This window comes from Rhipicephalus sanguineus, chromosome 5 (genome assembly GCF_013339695.2).
Source record: "Rhipicephalus sanguineus isolate Rsan-2018 chromosome 5, BIME_Rsan_1.4, whole genome shotgun sequence".
NCBI lineage: Eukaryota > Metazoa > Arthropoda > Arachnida > Ixodida > Ixodidae > Rhipicephalus > Rhipicephalus sanguineus.
This window is the reverse complement of record NC_051180.1, coordinates 160224490-160250430: the sequence shown is the minus strand read 5'-3', so window position 1 is coordinate 160250430 and position 25941 is coordinate 160224490. Positions and strand designations below refer to the sequence as shown.

The following is a 25941-nucleotide window of genomic DNA, read 5'->3' as shown; positions in this document are numbered from 1 at the left end:
CTATCTGTAAGCTGCAGAAAGGCACAAGTGTATGTACACTGACTACAGTACTCAAGAAGAGCATTACCTAAAATGCAGATGAGAAAAAGGAATGCATACAACAAGTCTGTGAGGTGAAGGGACACCCCCCATCATGACAAATTAAAATTAAATGATATCATACCAGATCGGAACAAGGCAAGTTCATAACCAACGACTCTATTGGAATGCTACATGCATAAGTGGAAAAGTGATAAAGGCGTAAATTATCACTTCGTATTCCCTTCGATCAGCAATTGAACTCAGCAACACATTACCGTGGCACCTAAACTACCAATGCAGGTAGGGTGTAACAGTGTCACACAAGAGTATTTGTTATCGACTGTGGACATGTTTCCTTTCTCAAGCACTGCATGCCTGGCAGTCTCTTGTGAAGAAGATGACATGCATCTCAGCATCCTATGCCATTCCCAACGTGAAGGTATTGAGTGCGACACTTTGCCAGAGGAAATGTGGATGGCTGATGACAATTATTGCTATGTGGCAAAATTGCACTGTTAATGGTGTACAACATTTACACCCTAAAAAAGGGTGTCTTTCTGCCACACAAAAGAAACTGACACTTGGCTTGCCTGCGTTTCCTTTCTCAAAAACTGCAGCCGCTAGGTTCTTACTTTCTATAAAGAGCACTATGTCACGCTGATAGTGTGCGCACCATTCGTGAGCGGAAAGTACCAAACCCGCGGCCATAACACAAATGAAGCGTGTGAGATAGTAGACAACTATTGTTGAGTGGCAGAAGGACATTCCAAATACAGTAGACTCTCAGTAAACGGAAATCTGTTAAATGGAACTGCTGCTTAAACGGAACAACTGCATCTAACACGATTGGTTTCATACTTGGATTCCGCACCCCTGTTCATCTCTCAGTAAACGGAACTCCTGTTAAACGGAACACATTTTCCTGGTCCCTTCAGGTTCCGTTTGCTGAGAGTCTACTGTACGATGTTTTTCTTTAGAGTGTACAAGTATAGTTGGGGCCATCAACACACCTGCCCAGGAAGTCGTCCTTGCTGCTCTGGTCTTCGTCCATCACTTCGATGTCCAAGGTGGTTCCAGGAATCTGGTAGACAACAACCTGAAAATCGTTTCACACCGGTCAGATCGACACACATTATTTATGCCGGTGTGTGAACGCAGATGAACTGAGTCGAGCCAAGCAAGCTGTGTGTGACTTGCCTCGCAGTAGTAGTTCCACTTGGGGTTCACAGTGTTGGGGATGACCTGTGTGCGGAACTCCTGGGCACCAACTGGAACCAAACGTGTATATTTAACACGCGTGACAGTTTTGCAATGTTAGGGGAAATTTTACAATGCTTTCTCAAACATGTCAAATAAACTTGTAAAGTCCCTAAGCCATGCTCACACAAAATGGGCGAGACACACATTGTTGCTGCACATACAAACGTATCCTCCAGTTCTGTTACAAATGTTAAGTGCTTAAAAAGAATAGACTGTTGGGCGAGTTGGTGATTCATGATGAAGGAAAGCAGCGCGAAAAAATGTAGGACAAGATGATGAAGGCTACAGCACAAGCGCATACTACTAACGACTGAACTTTTATTACAAAAAACTAAAATATATAGGAAGCGCAGGACCACATGTTCACCACGAACAGAACCAAAAACCTCAGATGTGCGCATATAGAAACCTTATCTCTGCCTTACTTAACGCAAGGGAAGGCTTTGCCACACACTTATCTCCAGCTTTCAAAATTAAGAAAGCTTCAACGAGCTCACGTGCCGTCTGGTCCCTATGACGTGCGAGCCCTTTGGCATCAGACAGGAGAGGAGTACACCTACACTCGCAGCAATGCAGAGCCAAATTTTATGAAGGCTGACCTTTGATTTCTCTTTCCTTTTTGGATTTTCCATACATCAAGAAACCCAAAAAAGAAAGAAATCGTGGAAGCATATTACATTAGTAAAGATGACGATAAGTGTGTCAGCACGGCATCACTTAGTTTGACTACTCAGGAGAGGTGTTTTCTCAATAAAAACTTGTCTGTATAACAATACACATGCCCACCATATTTGATTAATGTTGGCATTTTTTGTGACAAGGTGTTTTTTTGTGACGCAGGTATAAATGGTGAATTTTCAATAAAGATTCAGTTGGCAGTCCAGCACTAGTCGTGTGTGTTCCTTCGTTGTCCTCGTTTTTTCGCGCCGCTTCAAGTTATTCGCAAGGTGAACCGACTTGCCCAAACCTACACGTTGTTGCTAACTTCTTGAGCGTGGTCAGAAAACATTGCTGATCAGCGGTCAAAGCTCCTGAGAATACGCGAAAAAAACATTATGGCGTAGCACGCGGCTTGGAATTTACAACTAATTCTCAAAGAGTCAGCTAGAAAGTGCTCCCTGTTCTCTCGACAAACGATGCCATAAACCCAAATGATGGTGCCACAAACCCAAAGTCCATGGCCATTGGCTGATTTGAGCGTCGTGAGCTGCATAGTTACTGCGGCCGCCACGGGATGCCACCACGTGCCCGCACGCACGCTTGCAATCACACTGAAAGTAAGCCGCGTGTTCGAAGAAAAAAAAAAAGAAAGTGCTCAAAATCATGACACACGCTTATCAACGGACGTAGCTTCTTGCCCCCTTTTCATACCCTCTCTGCGCTCGCTGGTATGAAAGGAGAGAGAAAGCACTTAAAGTGTGCGGTAAATACCCGTAACTCCACTCGTACTCGACGGATTCTAAATAGTATTTGCGGCAGTTGATTCGTGGGGCAATAAACGCCTTTCATAAGCCGTTCGATGATTACTTTAAAAAATGTTGCAGGGCCCCTTTATTAATATCGTTGTTTTTTAGTGCTTCTCATTTGTGACAATGCTTTACTAACAATGGCTTAGCTCAATGTTGCTAGCTGCCCTTTTTTTTTTATTCAACTGGATAAAATCCCTGGCTCTTCTTGTCTTTACTATTCTCGGTCAGCATCATCACTATCATCATCATCATCATGAAGCAAAGCTAAGACTTCTGTCTCAGCCCCAGCAAAACTATGTAGACCTCTGTTGTTCCCGGGTGCCTTTCCCACATATTAGCACTCAGACCATTGCTCTGATGGACCAGCGGTTATCTGCTCCATGCGTCATTACATGACACAGCTATTTCCTCTCCTACTTCCTAATATACTGGCCAAAGCATCAGCTACATCTGTTTTCTCTGTAGTACAAACTGCCCTTTTCCTGTTGCTTAATTTTGCACCTATAACTGCTTGTGACCAATAAACCGATCAGATCAATCAGATGACATTTTTTCTGGAACTAGACACATTCCATACTTTTCTAAGATGCAGTAGAAACGTAATGTGATTGATTGGTGATGGGGTATTTAGTGCCAGCTTTAATTTGAAAACAGCAGTGCACAGCGTAAGCACGCCTTAGATATCAGCCTGTGCAAGCCAAACAATGCTTGCACCTTGGCGGAAAGAAGACAGCGCAAAAGACGGAGCACAAAAGAAAAGAAACCACAAACAACAGCGCTGACTTACAACAACGCCTTAATTGTCAACACCGCAATATATACTTTCGCAGTGCAAAACGAAGGAAAGAAGGGACAATGATAAGCAAAAGATAACATGAACAAACTATCGGTGTCATCACAGTAACCCATGCACATTCTGCGTACACCGATCAGAGAGATAATGAATTTTATTTTCCTGTCAAGGCAATCTGATGGGTGTATGCAGAATGTGCACAGGTTACTGTGATGATGCTGGCAGTTTGTTCATGTTATCTTTTGCTTATCATTGTCCCTCCTTTCCTTCGTTTTGCACTGCGAAAGTGTATATTGCGGTGCTGACAATTACGGCGTTGTTGTAAGTCAGCGCTGTTGTTTGTGGATCCTTTTTCTTATGCTCCGTCTTTTGCGCCGTTTTCTTTCCGCTATGTCGTACCAACACACCCAACATGCATTTTAGCTTGCACATTGGCCCTTGAAAGCGATGTAAGAAATATTTGAACTCTGTTATGCGACCTCCACACTGATTGGAAAGCGTTCTAGAAAAGGAGACCCTTTGGCTCACCGGTGATGATGGCATAGGGGTCGGATTTTCCCAGGCCCAGCATACCAATGTCTGCCTTGACTAAGTCCTTTGCTGCCACCACTTCAACCCGAAGGACACCCTGGAAGCAAGGCAACGCACAGCCTCTGTCGTGTTGTACAGCACACACAAGCTGTATAGTCAGCGCTCAGCATGTCTTCCTCTCATCTAAAAAAAAATCTAAATAAAATTTATCCTAATTAAGTAACTTGTAAAGTTTTGCACATAATGATGCAATCGCTAATGATGCAATAGGCAATAAATTTTTTAAAAAGGGACTCAATAATTCTCAGCAGAGAAATATGTCAAGGAAAGTAAGAGCACATATTATCCATAACCATAGGTCGGCAAAAAATGTGCAACTCACTCAGACTCACTCATGAAATATATTTTGCCCTTAGGGCTCACTCGAACTCAAGACTCGCGGACATTTTTTCTAAATCAAACTAACTCGGACTCAGACTCGCTAGAATTTTTCTCAATCGGACCAGCTCGGACTCAAACTCACCAAAATATTACTCACTCGGACTCATTCAAACTCAGAATCATGGCTCGATCTGAGTCTGAGTGAGTAGACTCATGAGTCCGTTAGATTATAATTAGCTTTTCGATTATGGTGTCCATGCACTCTAACACAAATATATCGCATAATCGGTGCTCTACGATACGCATTTTGGTCTTGTGCCTTCAAATGCAAGTTATCAGTGGTTGCAATCCAGTAAGAAAATTTTTATTGAAAGATAGGACTCACACAAGATACTTGTATCAAAAGCTTCGCGCATAGGTCAGAAAAAAATGTGGAGCTCACTCAGGCTCACTGATGAAATATTTTTTGCCCTTAGGGCTCACTCGAACTCAGAATCACCAAAATTTTTCTCAACCTGACTCACTCGGACTCAATCTCACCATAACATTACTCACTTGAACTCACTAAGGCTCATACTCACGGCTCGATCTGAGTCTATGTGAGTCAACTCATGAGTCCGTTAGTGTATTTTTAGCTTTTTTGACCATAGTGTCAATGCTCTTCTCGCATGATCAGTGCTCTACTTGGCACCTTTTGATCTCGTACCTTTAACTGCGAGTTATCATTGGTTGCAATCCATTAACAACTTTAAACTGAAAGAGATGATTCAGAGGTATTGTTATCAAGAACTTCCCGTGAAAGGGATTGCGGGGGGGGGGGAGGTCAAAGCACCTCACCCACATGGAGCTCACGCCTGTGATCAATGAATATTGAGCTGGCGTATGAACGCTAGTGCATTAAATTATGTGTGACGGGACCTGAGTATGAACGCGAACCGACATTATGCTGATAGCAATGCTGAAGTTGAGTAGTTATCAGCATAGGTCGGCACAAAAATGTGCAGCTCATTCAGACTCACTCAAGAAATATATTTTGCGCTTAGGGCTCACTTGGACTCACACTCATCAAAATTTTCCACAACCGGACTCACTCGGACTCAGACTCACTAAAACTGTACTCAACCGGACTCACTCAAACTCACGAAACTATTACTCACCCGGACTCACTCAGACTCACAGCTCGAAATGAGTCTAAGTGAGTCTGAGTGAGTCGACTCACGAGTGAGTTTGCCGACCTATGTCCATAAAAGTGCACAGGACAGATTTATTTATTTATTTATTTATTTATTTATTTATTGATCAATCGATCATGTTTGACATTTCAAAGCAACAACTGGGTTATAGCCAACGCCATATTGGGTAGCTACGGGTTGATTTTGACTACAAGGGGGTTCCTTTAACCTCCAGGTAAACATGTGCCGATGAACATTATTGTATTCCACTACCACGAGAATGCGGCCTTTGTTATCAGCAATCAAACCCAAGACCTGGTGCTCGGCAGTCTTATAACGCCAGTCCTTCCCTACTTTGTTTACAATGATCACACCAATGTTATGGCTCAACTTCTTACATCGTGTCTTCAGGTACTGCCCCAACTAGAACAGTAGCAAGACGGTGAGTTGGGCTAGTTGGTGAACATTCATGTTGAAGCACAAGGCTTATAAGCGCACATAAAACGGGGACCGAAGATATAAGAACTTGACAGGACAGCGCTTAACTCACAACTGAAATTTTTATTGAACAGAATAACATTTAAAAACACAAGAGAACGAATTGCACATGCGTAGTCGAACAAGAGGCCTAACTGCCTTCAGGACCAGAAACAATGAACACAGCAAAGTGATACAAACAATCTTCACTTATCAAGAAAGTCAAACTCCTTATCGTGTAACGTGATGGAAGGTTGACTAACACAGTCAGGGCCCCTTTTTCTAATATGAAATGCCTCCACTATTTCACGTGTTGCTTGATCTTTATGCCTAAACAGTATCTCGGTTTCATGCAAAACAGGATAACATCCGCATTTACGGCAATGCATTGCGAGATGCGAATGGGCTGAAGCTTTCAAGGAAGCGTTGTGTTCCATAAGACGTTCATTTACGCACCTACCAGAATAGCTAAATAAACTAGAGAATATAACGAGAGAGCTTACACAGGGCAGAGAGTACCGCAGTGTCTGGGTCGAGACGTGCTCTTGAAGCTTGACAGAATATTTGTTCGGTAGTACCATCATGGCAGCCACTTGATCCGAGACTGCCTTCTTCAAGAGGTCACTGCAGTGCACAAGAAATGCACATGTGCCATCTACATTATTGCACAGTGAATTGACAAGAAAGTTTCTCTCTGCAGCACTTTTGTGATGTATTCGACTATTAATTTGAGATTGCCTGAGCAGTCACACAACAGGTTGGTACCCGCCACCTCAAAAGCTTTATACAGTCGAATCCCGCTATAACGAATACCGCTACAACGAACATTCAAAGTTCATGAAATGCCAAACAGATGTAGCATAAATGCTCCCCTTAACTTTTCGAAAAGTGTATATAGGACAAAACTGGACGTTGGCCTGCTTTCAAGAATGTTCACTTTTAGCTGACAACTGTAAACGGTGCCACTGAAATCTTGTTTGTGCGACACACTGAAGCTTTCTGTACAAAAAAGTACACAGAAAAGTTTATTAGTAAGCGATCTGTTGTAATCAGTGACAAAGAATTTGGTTTCTTGGATGCTCCTTGCAATTTTCTGGTCTGCCTTTGCTCTAAATTTTTTGGCTCATTGCGCATGTGCGTCATGTATATGTCCTGGATTTCCGAAAAATAAACAGTTGTGAGCTCGGTGCTAGTTTGTCAACTTCACCATGTCTGTGTTTATTGTGCACGCTGCAGTTTCAGCACAAATATTCGCCAACCCGCCCAACTTTTTTCAGTTCTGCTGATTAACCCCTTTGGATATACTGTGTATGCTTGTAAATCCTAAGACAGCTCCTTAAAATCATAACATTTTTTGAGAACATGGTGCTTACTAGGGATGGGCGAGTAGTAAACTTGAGGTTCAAGTGGATAGTGGTTTGGTCAAATAATCTCGAATTGAATAGTTTGAATAGTATAAATGGCATAGCATAAAGAAGAATGAGCATTCACAGTTTTTTTAATTGGAACTAAGCCTGTGCAAGGGACATATTTTTGGTTCGAAGTGGAAGCAACTTTGAATACAGTTGAATCCCGCTATAACGAATACCGCTACAACGAAATTTCCGCCACAACGAATAATTTTCGATTCCCCGTCAGCCGCCCATAGAAAACAATGCGAAAAATGTCTCGTCACAACGAATACTTTTTCTGGGTATTTCTGCTTGAACGAAGTTTTCGCGAGAGCCACCACATAAAGAAAAGGAGCTTGCCTAGGATTGCCGCGAAATTCTGCTAGAAACTCGACCATTTCTCGTTGCCAGAGCCGTGTGGCCGTATCGCAAGGCCCGTGTCTTCAATGGAGACATGCTTTCTGCCACCACACGCACATCCCGGTAAATTATTCGCCATTGAGATGCGCGGCGACAGATCGTCCATCTGCCATGATGCTGCCGGCGGGTTTGATGCGCGTGCGGGCCGCGGAAGAATCGTTCTTCAAGAACTCCCGCCATTGTTTTGACATCGTACTCAAAACAAAACTGCTGCTCGTCGTCACAAGCCCTGCAATCGTGAATGACATCCACGGTGTTTTCAAGGCACACGCGCGGCCAGCACGCACCTAGTCAAAGCGTACCTACATTCTGCCGCAACCGCTGCGAACACAAATAGGGTCGTGTCGACGCAATCATGGGCGACCACGAAAGTACGCGCGCATCCAACGTACGTGCACCGACTCAAAGCAATGCTACGGTCAAAATCGCGGTAGACGCGATCACAGATAGCAACGACGCAGTTCTAAAGATTGAAAACCGAACTACTGTTTGCCACAACCGTTGCGCAGAAAACCGCGGTCACTATCGTCACGATCAGCGATAGCCAGTGTTGGCGGTAACGCGTTACAAGTAACGGCGTTACCGGTAACGCGTTACTTTATTCGGTAACTTAGTAACGTACTCGTTACTATTTAGAAACTGTAACGGGTAACGTACTTACGTTAACATTTTTCGGTAACGTGAGGTGTCAGGTTGCTCGTTACTTTTTTTTCCAATTGTCCCGGAGTTTTAGACATAATTCCTTTGTCTCATAGGCGCCACTATAGCAGAGTTTGCCCCGACGTACTATTGTCGCAGCAGCATACTCATGCCGGCCCGCCAGGCGTTAAGAATAAACTATTGGGCGAGTTGGTAATTCCCGATACATAGAAATAGTGCGAAAAAACGTAGGATGAGACAAAGAAGGCTACATCACATGCGCTTGTGCTGTAGCCTTCTTCGTCTCGTCCTACGTTTTTTCGCGCTATTTTCATTCATCAGGCGCTATTTTCATCCAATGCGTCCATCGAGTGCCTATTTAGTGTCGGTGCGGACGTATTCATTAAGAAGAGAGGCAATCTGTCCGATGACAGCTTTGAAATGCATCTGTTGCATTATTTCTACAAGAAGCTGTAGTTATTAGAAAATTCTCCTTGCAATAATCTAGCGATGGTTATGAAGTTTGTTTTCAAAATGAAATTTGCTTTTTTCTATTGGCAATTGCGGGTACACGTTTCTATAGTTACCCAATTTTTCAGCGAAAGAGGCTGACCTTGAACACCTTGACATAAACGCTCGCAATTTTTGGGGCAAGTATGCAGATTTTTAAAGAGGAAAAATGGATATGTCTACAAAGTTTTTTTTGGCTCCGAAACTAAGCCGTCTAAGCATTTATTTATAACTATTTGATGATCTGTCTTATTGATAGAAGCACACCGTCAGAATTACTGTAAATTTGTTGAGAGTTGTGGCGTTTTCTTCAAGGAGAGCGTTGATGATAAAATCTAATTTTGTGTTTATCGTCACACTGAGAAAATGGATTTACCATGTGCCACAGGGTTAGCAGCCATCACATGCAACTGTACAGGCGACTTTAGGTCACTCCCCTATTGCCAAGCACTGGCGTTGCAACCCTCCCCTCCTCCCCCCCGAAATCTTTCAATTTTCCATGGTATATGTACAGGCAGACATACAAACACAAGCACAACCATACGTAAAGTATGGCTTAACGCCCCACGCCCCACAATTGAAAAACATTTCTGGCTACGCTACTGTTGCCATGGTACGACAAATTTGTGCAATCTGTTCTCGTTAAATCGGTACTTCGCGCAAGAATTGTCGTTTGTGATGGAAGTTTCGTGTGAATGATAAACATCAGCTTTGTAAAACTGTTATTTGGGGTTCCTACAGTGGAAATGCGGTGAATAATATTTCTGACCTTAGAGTAACGGCAGAAGTAACGTATGTTACTTCTTTGGGGTAACTGTAACGGTAACGTGTTACCTTTTTTAAGAGGTAACGTGGGGTTGTAACGCGTTCCTTTTTGGTTAGCGTAACGAGTAACGTATTTAGTTACTTTTTTTCGGTAATGCCTACAACACTGGCGATACCAAATACGCTAAAGTATGCAGCTGACACACCGGAAGAAAGATTAAAGGCAATAAAGTCGTAAAACGGCACGAAGCGTTTCAGCTTTCCTTTCGCTCGCTTATGACTGGTAGTGCGGAGCTTCGGCACTTCCGTTCTCAGTTAGCCTCTAGCAAACTTTGGCACGCTCCTTCGCGGCGCTACGCGCTCGGCACGCTTCGAGGGTAGCCTGCATATAGTATTTGCTCGTGTATAACCCACATGTATAACTCGCGTATTGACGCAAAGCCGCCTTCCTTGCATTACCGTGAAGCCAACTTGCTCACCGAAATTCGCTTATAACCCGCACCCCGAGTTTAGCGCTAAATTTTCTGTGTATTTTGTGCGTGTTATACGTGAGAAAATACATTCACTCGGTGTGCGGCCAAGTACGTCCGAGTTGGTGAGAGTTAAATGCAAAGGCCAATGCATGTGCTTGCCGGGCCCAAAGGACGAGTCATGATCATCAGATCTTCCTCTTTTGTGGTCTATATATGAAATTTCGCTGCAACGAAATTCCGTGACAACAAACTTTTTCGCGCTTCCCGTCAATTTCGTTGTAGCGGGATTTGACTGTACTACAAGAACTAACGGGTGCAGCACTACGTATGCCATTCACAGGTGCTGCGTTCCATTGGTATTGTTTTATCGCCCTTGTATTTGCTGGAATTACGGTAACACTGTTCATTTTAGTTTCCTTGCATGCTTCCATGTAAGTGATAACATAATTTATTCATTTCATTTTCAATGCACTGTGCACACTTCGCAATAGTCACGCAAAATATTTTATCACTTCGATCATGTGCTGTTGTATTTTGCTCCCCCAATATGTTCAACTAAAGAAGTCCAAATACTAAAGCCATACCTGCAAAACCTGGGTACCTCAAAATTTGAGAGATTTGTAGAGTGCGGAATGGGGCGGTAGAAATAAAACTGGCACACGCTTTTACTGTTTGTTGGGGCCGCAGCAGCATCACAGGCAACTACAAATGATTGCCTGCCAGTAAAGTCTTTAGACATCAGCGATCATAACGGTATTCGTAACTATGTGGCGCATGCACGCGTGTGTAATTAAGGGCAAAATACGCTGTGTCCCATGATTGCTTGCTGCCCCTTCCCGATTTTGGTACACTTTTTTTGCATGACACTAATGTACAGTGATGAAAGTGACAAGCGTTCCACATAGGCCAAGGTTTGGGAATTTTAAGACCGCAGCTGTCCTTTGTTATTATTTATTTTCTTTAGATGGTGGGGTTACGGCGCTTTTCCAGGAGATTTATGGCCGTATCCATACAATCGGGAGGACTGCTCGACATTGGGGGATCTCCCGGGCAAATTGGGAGAGTTGTCAGGTACGTAAAGCTATCAAGCCTTTAGCTTGCTCTTTCGAGGCCAATTCTGCCCGTTGAGGATTCAAATTTTAATACATGCCTCACATCGTCAGCAGCACTGGCTACAAGCGGCAGCAGAACACGTTTGAAGTTTTGCATAATGCAGCAAGCTTTGTTTTATCTACAAATGTGGGCCTGACACAAACTCTAAATCTCATGTATACTGAAAACACGAAAACAATATGGCTATTTCACACTTCAGAAACATGCCTGATGCAGTCGCTCCTATCAAAAACAACAAAAGAAGATACACTGATAAATGATGACATGCTGAGTTACAGCAAATGTATCTACTATGTCTGTCCTGTAACTCTCTTTTTCTCATGTATTTGCTGCGTAATAAATTTTGCAACATGTATCTAACAGGACGCATCTTGAGATGTATGATACCCTATGTAAACACTAGGCATGGGCGAATATTCCAGCAATTCGAACATTTGAACGAATATTACAGCATTCGAATTCATTTCGACACTAATTTAATTTATCCAAAACTTGGAAGTATTTGAAATGAACAAATAGACGCATATTTGACCACATGTAAACCCCCCCCTGACAAGGTGGTTTCACTGCAGCGTGGTGCTGCTATGCTGTGAAACTACCTTTCTAGGGGAAATCCACACTGCTACGGTAAAAGGTTTAATGCACATATCACCGTCACCTCGATTAATTATTTTTTAAAGTTTAAAAGTGTGTTATGCTAGCTTATATGCACTAAGTATAGGAAAATTTTAAATGTAATGTAATTCGCCCCTTACAACTTGCACCCTGCTGTTATTAAAATCTTGCTACTACTCAAAGTTGCTTCGAACCAAAAAAATGTCCCTCGCCCACGCCTTGTTCCAATTAAAAATACTGTGCAGGTTACTACTTGGGTCATGCAAAAAATGCTAATTTTTCTTTATGTTATGTGATTTATACTATTCAAACTGTTCAATTCAAGATTATTTGACGAAACCACTATTCGCTTCGAACCTCAAGTTTACTACTCGCCTATCCCTAGTAAACACCATTTTCTTAAAAAATGTAGCGATTTTAAGGAGCTGTCTTAGGATTTACAAGCATAAACAGTATATCTAAAGGGGTTAATCAGTAGAACTGAAAAAAGTTAGGCGGGTTGGCAAATATCCGTGCTCAAATCGTAGCGTGCACAAAAAACACAGACACAGTGAAGTTGACAAACTAGCACTGAGCTCACAACTGTTCATTTTTCGGAAATCCAGGACATATACATGACGCACACGTGCAAAGCCAAAAAATTTAGAACAAAAGCAAACCAGGAAACTGCAAAGAGCATCCAAAAAACGAAATTGTTTGTCACTGATTACAATAGATCACTCACTAATAAACGTTTCTGTGCACTTTTTTGTGCAGAAAGATTCAGTTAGTATGTGCGTTAAATTATTTTGATCTGAAAACAGAACAAAGCTGTCACAGAAACAAGATCCCACTGACACCGTTTACAGTTGTCAGCTAAAAATGAACATTTTTCAAAGCAGGCCAACGTCCAGTTTTGTCCTATATACACTTTTCCAAAAGTTAAGGGGAGCATTTATGCTACATCTGTTTGGCATTTCATGAACTTTGAATGTTCGTTTAAATCACAACTGTGCGTTTTTTTCTGCTTTGTCAAACTTTTACACTACCACTCAGCAGAGTCCTTACACTTTGTTAGGAGCACTTCAAATGGCATCAATACCAAACTGGCTGGCAAAATTCTGTAATACAATGGATGTAAGGCACAACATCATGTTGGTTCCATTCTGTGCCTCCCCTATTCTGTTGCAAGTTTACTACAACCAATCGTGGCTTATGCATGCCTTTAAAGCTGTGCAGCCATCTTACACGATCTCCTACGCACTGCTGGAAAACTACGAAACAATTGGTCACATGTGGCCCTCAGCATTGCCGTCTAACCTGACACTAGAGGCTACCAACTCACTTGAGTCCTGGGACTTCCAAGACTTGTCCCAGATTGGTCAGGGTGAAGTCAATAGCCTGCAGAGCAATACATATCGAGCTTGTACATTTCTCACCAGGGGTAACGAACTCACACAAATAGCATGTGATTCAAAATGTTATAAGTCAAGGAGTTGCATTATAAGCATGCACCAAATGGCCTAACAAGTAATTAGTGCACATGAAAGAAAAAGGAGATATTAAAGAATGGCAGTGCTACCATCTTTCTGATTGTGAAGAATGCCAAACAGCTGCTCACTGATAATGCAGTGCAGTGCTGAGTTTGTCTGTTTGCTTGTCTGTTTGTTTGTTTGTTTGTTTGTTTGTTTGTTTGTTTGTTTGTTTGTTTGTTTGTTTGTTTGTTGCATAGTGTAGGCCCTGAACAGGCCCAGGCAGGGTATGCAAATAGATTTAAAAAAAGAGAGAAATGGTGTAATGTGACAGGGTAGGTCAAACGAGGAACTCGTGAGATATCTTGGACAAAATTAACAATATGAGTGTCTGGTGCACATTTTAGTCTATTCTATTCTGCTATTGTTTTAGGAAAGAAGGAGTTCTTAAGTGTATCCATTGTGGCCTAGCGTGGTGTTAAGAAATGTTGTTTGGCATACCGTGTTACGGTGTTAGTCTAGTTGCTCGTGGTGTTAGGTGCTCATTGGAGTCGACAGCATGCTGATTGGTCAGGAGCGAGGATAGGAATTGAATCCGCTGAGACTTTCTCCACAGTGGCTCAATATAGCTATCGTTCATTAGTTAGGAGAGAAAACCATGCCAGGAATAGGCTATCATCATAGGCATGCGCAGGGTTCCCCTTCAGGGGGGGGGGCGAAGGTCCGTGGCAGCGCCCCCCCTCCCAATTATGTCAATGTATGGCGCTGACATTGCGCCCCCCCTCCCTATTATATCAATGTGTGGGGCTGACTTTCGTGCCCCCCCTCTTAAGTGAATGGGGGGGGGCGGCCGCCCCCCCCCCCCTTGTGCGCACGCCTATGGCTATCATGTTCTAAATGCTGCATGGAACATGCCTTCACTTACAATGACACCAGTAAGGACAGAAAAACCAGTACACTGGAAGGTCATTTTACAGTTTCAAAGCATATCCATAGCAAAAAAAAAACAGTGCAGACACGGTCAAAACCACACAAAGCAGCCAATGATCTTTGCACATGGTGACAACATGTGTGACCAAGGTATAATAAATGCCCGAGAATTCATTGGTGATGTTTAGTGAAAGCATGTGTAGAAGCTGGCTATACATAGATACTCCACGTTTACTTACTGGAGGTCTGAGGAAAAACACGGTCACACCGCCGACCAGGGGAATCTGCTTAGTGAGGGGCCTCATCACCACCCGTACGTGGCCATGTATCTGAAAGAAAGAACAGAGAACACTAAGTCAATGCTCAAGCCTTCATGCTCAAGTCTTCATGCTCAATCCCTCCCAGAAATTGCAATGCATTGCCTCTTGTGCTGCTCTTATCATTATCTCTTAATGCCTTCATTTAAGTGAAGCACGATAGCAATAACAGCCCTTTTTTCTGCTGCTTTCATACGCAAGTACACCAAATACATCACAACATAACCTGCACCTGACTGTAAAAATCACTATACACATCGTAAAGTTATGGTGAACAGCTGCACCATGAGTTTAGCGGAATATAGCATGTGGTCCATGTCCATATGTAATGTGAACCTGCTTTTTCCAGTTTTGTGCAGTGGGCGCAAGAAAAAAACACACACCTGACATTGCTATGTGGGTGAATGTGACATCCTGAACATTCAACTTCATTCCGTGTCATCTTGGCGTTCTGAGTATTGCTACACATGACCCCGTTAGTGAAGGCACTAGACACAATACAATGTCAGATGGCACATTCGATGGAGTGCATTCTTTTAGCAATGGTTAAAAGGATTCTTCTTCCATTCTTGAAATGATAACAGCCAAAAAATGTCTTGTTAAGTACTTTGGTCAGTCATTCAGCTCTTTCCTTCAAGAATTGTAACCTGAATGACTACACAATAAATTTGTATTTGGAATTTCTCTATCATTACGAGAACTTATTAGAAAATGAACAAGATATCATCCTGATACCTAGCCTTGACTTCAATGGAGTCTGCAGCACCTAGGGATAACATTATGCAACTAACGGTCCTTGGAAGTTCTTAATAATCTGTTACTGAAAGGGATACTATAACTACTCACAAGCGCATGTGCCTATGCGTGCCACAGCTATTGTTTCTCTACAACCATCTCCATACAGCAAACTATGGTGGAAAGAATTCAGCAATCCAGTATGCTTGCGATGAGCCCATACAACTGTGACCACATTTCCTGTTACACGCCTACTATTTTCCACACTACATTCGTAGTCAACCAAATGTGGGCAACTTACCTGAAGGTCTCGAATTCCAGCCTTGAAACCTTTCACTTTGATGCTAAATTTGCAGTCACCACAGTAGCTGCAAAGTAGAAAAAAAAAGACGAAAAAAGATTTTGGGGGTCACTCAATTGACACATTAAAAGGAACCGTGAAATGATTTTGACCTTTCCCTTACAAACCCATTGAGCCACTAACATTGGTCCTTTGTATGATTAACAGACTCATTTAGGCACTCTGCGTGAAGCATGTAGTTTATTATATAAGGTTTTAAAAATGTGCAATGCCGCAAATTGCAGTGCGCTGACACGGTGAGGTTTCAGCAGTCCATGTTCTGGTACATAGTGCTGTTTTGGTACATCACTCATTTGGCCGATTAGATTGGCTTCTTATTCTTAGTGTTTGTGCGCAGGAGGAAACGTAAGTGGCCGCGTTTGTGGCAGCATCTGGTGGCACAATGATCAGCCGAAAATACGTGCAGAGTGGTCTCCATGACCTGTGGCCCACCGGCAGAGAATTGCGGAAAGTTGAGCATAGCTCTGACCCCTTGGCAAAGAAGTTGTGGTGAAAAAGCATGGCTTGGGAGGATTCTTGGTACATTTTTCCTGTAAACATTTCTGAAAAGTTACTGATTAGAGGGCCTTTTTTTTTGTATATTTTGCCTTCCGATATTCAAATTAACTTTAAAACTAATTTGGTATAATTTGGCTTGTCCCGTCAATCTCAATTTACCAGGAAATTACCCCAAGGGAGTGGGCACAAGAATGAACAGTAAATAAAATTCCACATATTTTTTACGTATGTGACAGCTGTGTCATGGGCACTATAAACAGGCAACAAGTACGTATGATTCTGTAGATCAAGGACATTTTTATCCGACTACTTTCACGATTGCTCCAGGCTATGAGGCACGCTCCATGATGGCCATGTTCTCAGTAAACCAATTTTCAGCACGGTATAACAATATACAGCTTTCACAAGGGGCCAACGATCCACACTAAACACACAGTGCAAATGGAGAAAAAGCAGCACAAGATATCATTTTTGCCCCGTCATGCCTGATGCAAAGTACAAAACAAACAAACATGATGAGTATGTTACTTTCTAGTTTCCCAGTTGGAAATTGCATAATACGACGCCAATAAAACTTAGCGCCAAAAACACGACCGCAGAAAGAACGCATAGAAAGGACAGGCGCTCCCTTTCTGAGGGGGCGCTATGTCTATTATTGATACAGAACATGCGCCAACCAGCCCAACAACAAGTATACTTAGTACTAGAGAGTTAAACTTACAACAACTCCATGTCCATGATGACCTCGCTTCTGGACACATTCTCCTTGTATACTTTCACTCCTCCAATCCTGGGAGGCTGCATGACACGGGTGAGGTATGACATTGGTCGCATACAAGAAAGAAATTGCGCAGCCTGTACCTGACTACCTGTAATAGTGTAGCCTGTTGTTGGGTCCCACCTCTATATAACAAACACTGACATAACAGATCATGACATATAACAAAGTGAATAAACATTTTCAAATCCCGATTAATATTACAAAACAGATATATGGTTACATGAGATGCAACTGTCAAAGAGAACATCTAAGTGAATATCAAAGAGAACACCTAAATGGCATAGAAAACTTGCAGCAGCTCAGTTTCTTATATGAAAGCACGGACAATAATCTTTCACCAGAGGACATCTACCTAGTCTGTGATGTCAAGGACATTTTCCTTATGGAGTTGTAGGACATTCAACCTACTGCAACAGAAAGAACGAATGAAGGCCACCAATCATCACCAATGCTTGATGCAAGCTTGCCGCTGGCACTTGTACACGGTGTTCCGATCGCGATTGCCACATTAGCCATTCCCATCTCTCGGTGAATAAAGCTCTGTACACTATAAATGCTAATTAGTATATGCGTTCCCTTCAGAAGTGCACCATACTGTGCAAAAGATAAATACATGTACAACAAAGAGCTTATTGCCAAGCAGCTTAGAAGAGATTCAAAACAAGTCCACACGATTCATTTTGTCGAACTATAACAGGACTACCAGCATCAATTTATAGAAGACTAATCTATGGTTACCATCCTTAGCCTCATGGTGTAAACAAGCACGGTACTCTCTTTTCCATAGCATATATCATCACTCCATTTTATGACATGAACACTTTTCGGCACCGCATTTTATACCATCTCGCATAGATCACCAACACACAGTCGGCATTCCATCTCCTCCTCTTTCTTTCATGCATTTGCACCACACACAAGTGATGAGTGGCATCACCTTCCTGTAAGTACTGTCTGTAAGTACAAGCCGCTAAAGAAACCTTATGGAATATCTTGTTCTCAGTTTATTATTTTTTAACTGAGCGCCATCATTATCACTTATATTAATTAACTGTCTTCATTTATATGACAAATTTCGCATTTTAGTTCATTAAGATATCACATATTCTGTTTTATTTTTGTGCCGCTAGTACTTGTGTAACTACTTGTAATCTATTTGAGATTTATCTATAAATTAATGTGAATTTTTTCAACTTTCTGCTAATAATGTGTAGTTTCTTGCGACCCTTTCCCAAATTATTTGCAATTTTGTGTACCTTTCCCCACTCCCCTGTGTAATGCCATTGGCCCTGAAGTTATTATAAATAAATAAGCAAATAAATAAATGAAGAAACACCTATTGCTGTTAATGTTGCTAATTATTTTTTTTGCAATTTCAATTAGGGCCACATTACTGCTTATTGAATATACAAAGACTTTGCTGCACACAGCTTTCACATTGGTGGGACACCAGAAAGCAAAGTTAAACCAGTTTACACTGGTTAAATATTCCTTCAAAACCATACTTCCTTCATTGACATAACATTCAAGTTCTCTTGGAAAGCTCGTGTTAATAAACAATTAAAACAAAACTTTCGGTTACACAAAACAGAACTTCTCTATGCCATCATCGTTACCAAAAACTGCTGCTATATAAAACAATTACCCAGCCAGATACGTCTAAAGGTGTAAAATATTACACAATATTGTGTACAGACCATTGCCGTACAGTTCATGTTCCTTTTTGCAGAATAGATCAATGCTTTCATGCCTTCCTTCTCATCACCGGCTAGAAATAGAACACTGTACCCACTTCCATGGTCACAATTTCGGATTTTTCTCTTTGCTTGAAGGTTACAATGCATGATGATCTCATGTTTTTGTGATACTTATCTGTGGTTGCATATTGTTTTGTATACTGATGTCTTGTTATACTCAAGAGTCATTTTGCAATTCGTTGCTTTTTGGATGGATATGTTCCTAGTTTAACATTACTCAAGCATGTTTGTCAAATGTGCTAATTAATGTATGAATACATACTGCAAATGCTTCCTTCAGTAATGCCTCACTGGCCTTGGAGGTATGGAAATAAGTATGCGAGTGCGTGAATGAATGAATGAATGAATGAATGAATGAATGAATGAATGAATGAATGAATGAATGAATGAATGAATGAATGAATGAATGAATGAATGAATGAAAGTCCAATGTACCTGTTTATGCACATGCGAAATTGAAAAATATTCTCATCAGATCAGATAATAGCTACTTCCACGAAACTTGCTGCATTTAAAAGAAAGCGCCGAATTCTATTGAATCATGGAAGCACTATGTTCACTGAGGGCTGAAGTTTCCTTTGTAAGGATGTTGCCAGAAAATCTGTTAGTTTTTTAAGAATAATTATAGCAGTGTAAGGACTAATGCACCCAAATGTAACAAAAGCAGATTAATTACTACTTGACAAAGTGCACTTGTTAGATGGAATAAAACAAATAAATATGATGTATTTCCTTACTGTTCAATGACATCCTCGCAGCATTTATCCAATTTTACTTTCAAGAGCCTTATCTACAGGTTAGTCAGAAAACTGCAAGACACATAAATTTAGTCCACTGTAGGTGTTGGAACAACGAAAGTCTAGATATCCCTGACATTTTTTTATTGTCCGTGACCCTCCATTTCATCTTCTCTGGGGGGGCAAGGGGATGCTTTCTTGAAAGGAATTCATAGGCTTGATTTCTTAAATCTGCTCCGAACAGCCAGTAGATGTGAACTTTTCTTTCACAATATAAAGAATGTAGCTCAGCATACGCTAAGTACAACAGTCTCTCTATATATGAACATTTAAATCAATCACTGGACGACAACAGATTTTTAGGAGCATATCCAGTCACAATCAAATGTTTAAGGAAATCAAACGATAAGTTTTCGATACCCAAGATCCAATAGCTTGCAAAAATAAAATATAAATAAACAGTAACCTTTACACCAATGCATACACTACAAAAGTTGCTATATAGTGTGGATTAATTTCAAACACCGACTTTTTAACATCTATGTAAATATAAGCACATTATCTTTCTTGCATTTTGCTCACATGCAAATGCAGCTACCATGGTTGGGAATCAAACCCGTGACCTCATTATCGTCAGCGAAACATCTGTTGCGTGTAAACACGCTTAATCTCTTGTTTGACGCACGTAATGAGACGTACACATGCACTAATCTAAGGCAATGCAATGATGTCACAGTCAAAAGGCGTTTGGCTAAGGCAGCAGTATGAATATGCAATTTCTTTACCACTGCAAACTCTCAAGGTAACCCTGTGGAGGCAGCTGGAGAACATCACTTACACACTCGCAGCACAATGGAAAAGAGATGTCAGGCCCAGCTGTTTTGAGAGCCACGAAGTAAGAAACCGAAACCAACAAAAACGAGACAGTCGGCCTTGGCTAAAATAACAGAATGTACGAGAAGTCAACGCAGAAGCGAGTAATGTCAGCTTCGATCCCGACTGAAAAAAACTGTGTCAAAGAGTAAAAATTAAAATTTAATTCTGGTATTTTACTTGCCCGAACTATGAAATGAATGGGGCATGCCACAGTGGAGGACTCCAGAATAGGTATGACTGCCTAGGTTTTTTTTTTTTAGCTTGTGCCTTACCTAGTCATAGCGCACAAGTGTTCCTGCGTTTCGCACCAATTAAAACGTGGCCATGTTGCTTGAAAGATCAAACCCACAAGATCGAGCTTACATTAAAGGGTGGAGTTCCAGTTTTCTTAAGTCTATTGTCCTTGACGTCAAGACTGTGGGGCATTTGCTAATTAAGTTTGTCAGCCTTCTTTCTGTTTTAACGGCACAATTCTGCATCGCACTTTTCACTTGTAAATTAATTTTTCATCATTTTTACCTCAAGATAGTGTTTTTGAGGCAAACCAGAAAAATCTGAGAGAAGGTGAATGACCTTGCGTGACATTGCAGAGCTTCCCTTAAAATGTTTGCACTAAATGCAGGCATTACATTTGAGCACTTGGAGAAGCACAGCCAAATAAAGCCAGAGTCTTAAATGAAACCACACAAAGTATAGGTGACGCATGTTCTGGTATGCTATAGTTACAATGAAACTGATGATTCATTCAACATGCTACACATCCTTCGTCCAACTTTACACAGCCGGTAGTGTCAGAGTTACAAATTAATGAAACAGCTAACTGACATTTATCATTGGAGAGGAACCATGAGGAACCAGAGGAACCATGAACCATAAAACCTACCATGACAAAGCTGGTATGCTTTGTTTCCTGGAAATAACTAGATAGCAGTGCTAATCCAGTCTTGCCTAATTAAGTATTCTCTTGAAACCTTCACTTTCATGCATTTGAGTAGAAAATGTTGATTACTACTGTAGAAAATGACCACAATTGATTCATTACGCTTTCTGCATTTCTCAAAGAAATGTAAGCACTGGCACAGTTGTGAGATGACATGTATCTGAAAGCATAACTATATTATTGTGCCTTAGAGTGCTCCAATGCAAAAAAAAAATGTTATTGATCTTGATACTCGAGATCCTGATTAAATAATGGTGTAAATGAGGAGTAGACAATAGAACATCAAAGATGAACAAACTCGCCCACATCAAGGTGATGTTCTCAAAACTTGCTAGGTTGAGCCATTAGTCTAAAGCCCTGAATTTCCTGCGGCAGGAAATTTGAAATTCTGCAAATCCAGAAAGACAAATCTGCAGAATTCTGAGGCAACACTGAACATACATTGGGTACATATAACAGTTTATTGATTAAACACTTTCAGCCACCAAATGTGCTTGCATTCATTTAAAAAACGCCAGGCCTGCGCTGAAACCGCAGCACAGTCACAACGAAAGCTGGAAGAGCGGCGTTTCTAGGGCCCGTTGTAAGCTGTCTTGGGGCTACTAATACAAGTACGCCAGCAAGGTACCCACTACACCATAAATCATAATTTTTGTGAAGTTGGGAAGCACCTACTAAGCCATTATTCGTCATTCTGTGGAGAAGCGAGGCACCAGCTACACGTCTGTAAGGCATTATGTGCACTTTGTTGACGCGACGACTGATGACGAAGAATTATGGCTCAACCCTTTGTAATGGGTTGGAAGTTTTAAACGGCCCACCACTTATGTAATTTGCATTGGGTGACGCCCGGTCGCTATTTCCCTCTCCCATCATACTGTATAACATACGTTGACGTGGGAGAGAGACGGGGGGGGGTGGGGGGGTGAAGAACTTTACTGAGACCCCGAGGAAATGGATATGCGCTTATGGGCTTCCTTGGCAACCAATACAAGTGCACTTGCAAGGAACCCACTACGCTATAAATCATTGTAATTTTACTGAGACCCCGAGGAAATGGATCATGCGCTTATGGGCTTCCTTGGCAACTAATACAAGTGCACTTGCGAGGAACCCACTACGCTATAAATCATTGTAATTTTTGAGAAGTAGGGCAGCAGGCACTGTGCCATTTTTTGTCATTCTGCGGAGAGCGTTCGTACCTGCTAAACGCATGTAAGGCATTATGCGCACTTTGTTGATGCCGTGCCTGATGACGATGAAGAATTATGGCAGAGCCCTTTGTAATGGGTTGGAAGCATTCAACAACCTACTCGTTGCGCAGTTCGCATTGTGTGACGCCTGGTTACAGAATTCGCGCTGTGCGACGCTTTGTGCTTATTTTACTCTTCTACCACGCTATATTGCATATGCTAATGTGGTTCCTTCCCGACATGAAGCTTGTATAGGGCCTTTTTGCAAAGCAGTTTCAAGCAGCGGCATGGCTCAGATGCTGAATACTGGGCTCCCACAAAAAGGGCCCAGGTTCGAACCTCATTCCATCCTGGAATTTTTTTCTTATTTAGTTTTTTTTTTTCTTATTTCGAGCGATACTGGTTACGGACACCGGCGGCGGCGGCGGCGCCAAAAACGGCCGGTGAAATGATCTCATAACAGCTTTCGCTGTAAAATGAAGGAAGGTGTCGTGACTGAGATTACGATGAGTACTTTATTCACTAAGAGAATGATGCTAGTGGGACACAATGTCACCACCTGAATGATCTTTCTGCATCAGCAGAATTGACTGTCACTGACAGGTATTTAAGGAAAAGGAAGGAAGTGTTGGATTAGGGTGTTCCATCCCTTACCAGAGGGTGAGAACATCAATATATACACCTGTCTTTCCTTATTCGGAAAAAAAGTGGTGCTGTCCCTGTCACTAGTTCATGTCACCAGCAGCTTTCAAGAGGACTGTTATTCTTCATGCCAAAAAAAACTAACAACTTCACGGCGCAACCCAATTTGGAATTTCTTAATGAGCACTTTGGCAGAGGCAGCTGTAGCATGACCGAATTTTTTCACATGGCACCACACGTCGAGGTTTTTGCAGGCCGAAAAAGGGGAACCAATGCATTTTTGTGCAAGCTTAGGCGATAAGAGTGAGTAGAAGAAAACACTAAAAAAATAGGTCATATTGGTCCCAATGAACAGAAGAATTCAATAAAGCAAGCAATATAGCGTAACATTTGTGTTTCATTCTAGAAAAAAAACTTCAATGTGGAGCTGCTTCACCATTCTCAAGGAAGAAAATTTTGAAATTGTCATACTGAATATGTTTGTGGAAAACTGTGAAAGTTGTTTCTTTGAATTCCGCACATGTTAAAGCATAAGCATGCCAACTTTCATTATGATCCAACTACATAAAGCTCCCATACTTTAGTGCACACTCAAGCAATGCTGCAAAACGAACTGAGAAAAATATGTTTGAAAGTTAAAAAAACACGTTTACTGCTACACTATTCCATCAATATTCATCAAATTTGCAGAGAATGCCAACAAGGATGTCTCGAAAGAGTTCATAATGTCAGGATGCCCCAAATGTTGCACCCTCACAGTCCCTGCAAGCCACCTCCTAGTCCTGTGATTCTCACTACGGCAATGGGCCCTAGCTTCTGTTGTGACCTCTGCAGTCAATCTCAAAATCCACCTCTTGTTGACGTCCTTGCGTAGTAAAAGCACCCCTTAAGATGGGAGAATTCCACACTCCTGTAGCATTTTCTCAAAGCCTGAGTGCCCCTTGTTAAACCAAAAGACAGCGATTGCTGGCACTGTCTCAAGAGCAGTTTGTATAGCAAACATCATCTTTGGGCACAGAAGCCATATCTTGCTGTTCAGTGATTCAGCTGCATTCTTTGTTTGTCCTTTCACACAGCGTTGAAGCAGCTTTTCCTCTGCCCATATCTTGCAGACTGGCAGCATAGCCTTGCCTTGATAAGGGGTCAGGACGGGAGTGCGAGGTGATGCTGGCTTATCCAATGCCTGTACCCACTTATGCTCGCACCAAGATGCATCTCTGTCTGGGCAAAACTTGTGACTGCTGGCACCATCCCTCGATCAAGAAAAAAAGTAGGACGCCCAGACAGCACAATACATATCCCGCACACTGCCTCCGTAGCTGGTGATCGCAACCTGAAAGTAGCCTTGCAGCTTGTGAATCACTGCATCTTTCAAACAACTTCTCTCCTCTTGGCATCTTGAGTTTTCGGAGGACAGTTCAGAGTCCTTGTGCAACACGGTTTGTGCAGGAACACTCCCATAACTATCCAATTCTGGCACAGCAGTATAGGCTTTACTGTCCCCATTCGAAAAAAAAAACACTGTAAATTGCAGAAATGTGACATAGAAGTCAATGCCCTTCCATATCCTTACTGCAGCTCTCGATCTTCATCACGTGTGCTGAGCAGGTAGTGTTTTTCTCACACACGGGTGTGTGAAAAGCCTGCCAGATTTTTTCCTCTCCATTGTTCAGTGCCTTGTTCCAGTGTTCCAAGGCCCAAGGGCATTACAGGAAGGAGTGGTGGGCACCGAATGTTTGCATAGAAAGAAGAGATATACTGTTCTGGCAAGTAAAGAAAACAAGTTAACAAAAAAGCATCATGAACAGCAGTTCCGAAGCTGTTGGCATCTATAAGGGCAGCGATGGAAGCGGGAAGGTGATTCCATTCACTGCTTTTACATTCCTTCTTGACCTCCTCGCTAACTCAGAAGCATAATTAACTAATACAGTTTAACTAATTCCTTGCTATCTAGTGTCCATCTCAGGTAAAGTACATAGAGTTGCTGTGCAATCACACCAGCTTGTTACGTACAAATGCTGGAGGAAATGTGTCCACGCCATTGCAGCTTATCTGTCAAGAGCGCTGTGTGTGGAGGGAGTGCACGTACACAGCCTGCAACACCTTTATCTTCATCTTTGGTCCCCATATAGCTACGGGGTCACACAAGATTAAGCTCCTCGGTATGTCCTACTTACACAGCAATGGCATGTTGTGGTATCTTATCTCATTACAGTGCTATCTTGGAGCCTCCACAGCAAGCGGATAAAAGAGACATTCTTTAGAGCATCAGCCTTTATATGTTCTTTTCCTTTGTTTCAAAGGAGCACCAAAACGTGTTTCAAGGAAGGAATGAAATCGTGTATCTTCTAACCTGAGACAAGCCCTTGGGCAGTACCTGTACGCCCGCTTTGGCAGCCCCGCTTAAGAGCTGCATTTCACTGTGCACATGTAATTACATTGCTCAAATAAACAATTGGTAGATAGAGTTCTAAATTTTGACTACAACAATGACAGCTTTATTTTCTAGGCCTGCATCGATGAGCACAGTTCATCTAGCATCAAACCTGCACCCCCCCCCCCGTCCTCCAGGCAACTTCGCCTCTGTGAGAACCTAATCCTCTAATATCCCTTACTGTATTCCTCGTCCCTCAGAACCCATTCTACTTCTTTAACAGGCCTTTACTAGTGCTCCGCACATTAGATGACTTGCT

The 25941-nt window shown here is 42.0% G+C and overlaps 1 protein-coding gene across 1 annotated transcript in view; it reads right to left on the bottom strand.

Annotated features, from left to right (window-relative positions):
• The window catches only part of LOC119394388 (extended synaptotagmin-2), an 80997-nt gene that overhangs the window by 44918 nt on the left and 10138 nt on the right, over positions 1–25941 (bottom strand). Inside the window, exons 4-11 of the mRNA XM_037661687.2 lie at positions 17044–17120; positions 15765–15831; positions 14651–14740; positions 13355–13410; positions 6608–6728; positions 4072–4171; positions 1219–1289; positions 1032–1117 (exon numbers count right to left, since the gene is read on the bottom strand). Of these exons, the coding sequence (XP_037517615.1) occupies positions 1032–1117; positions 1219–1289; positions 4072–4171; positions 6608–6728; positions 13355–13410; positions 14651–14740; positions 15765–15831; positions 17044–17120 (668 nt within the window). The remainder of the gene's footprint in view (positions 1–1031; positions 1118–1218; positions 1290–4071; positions 4172–6607; positions 6729–13354; positions 13411–14650; positions 14741–15764; positions 15832–17043; positions 17121–25941) is intronic.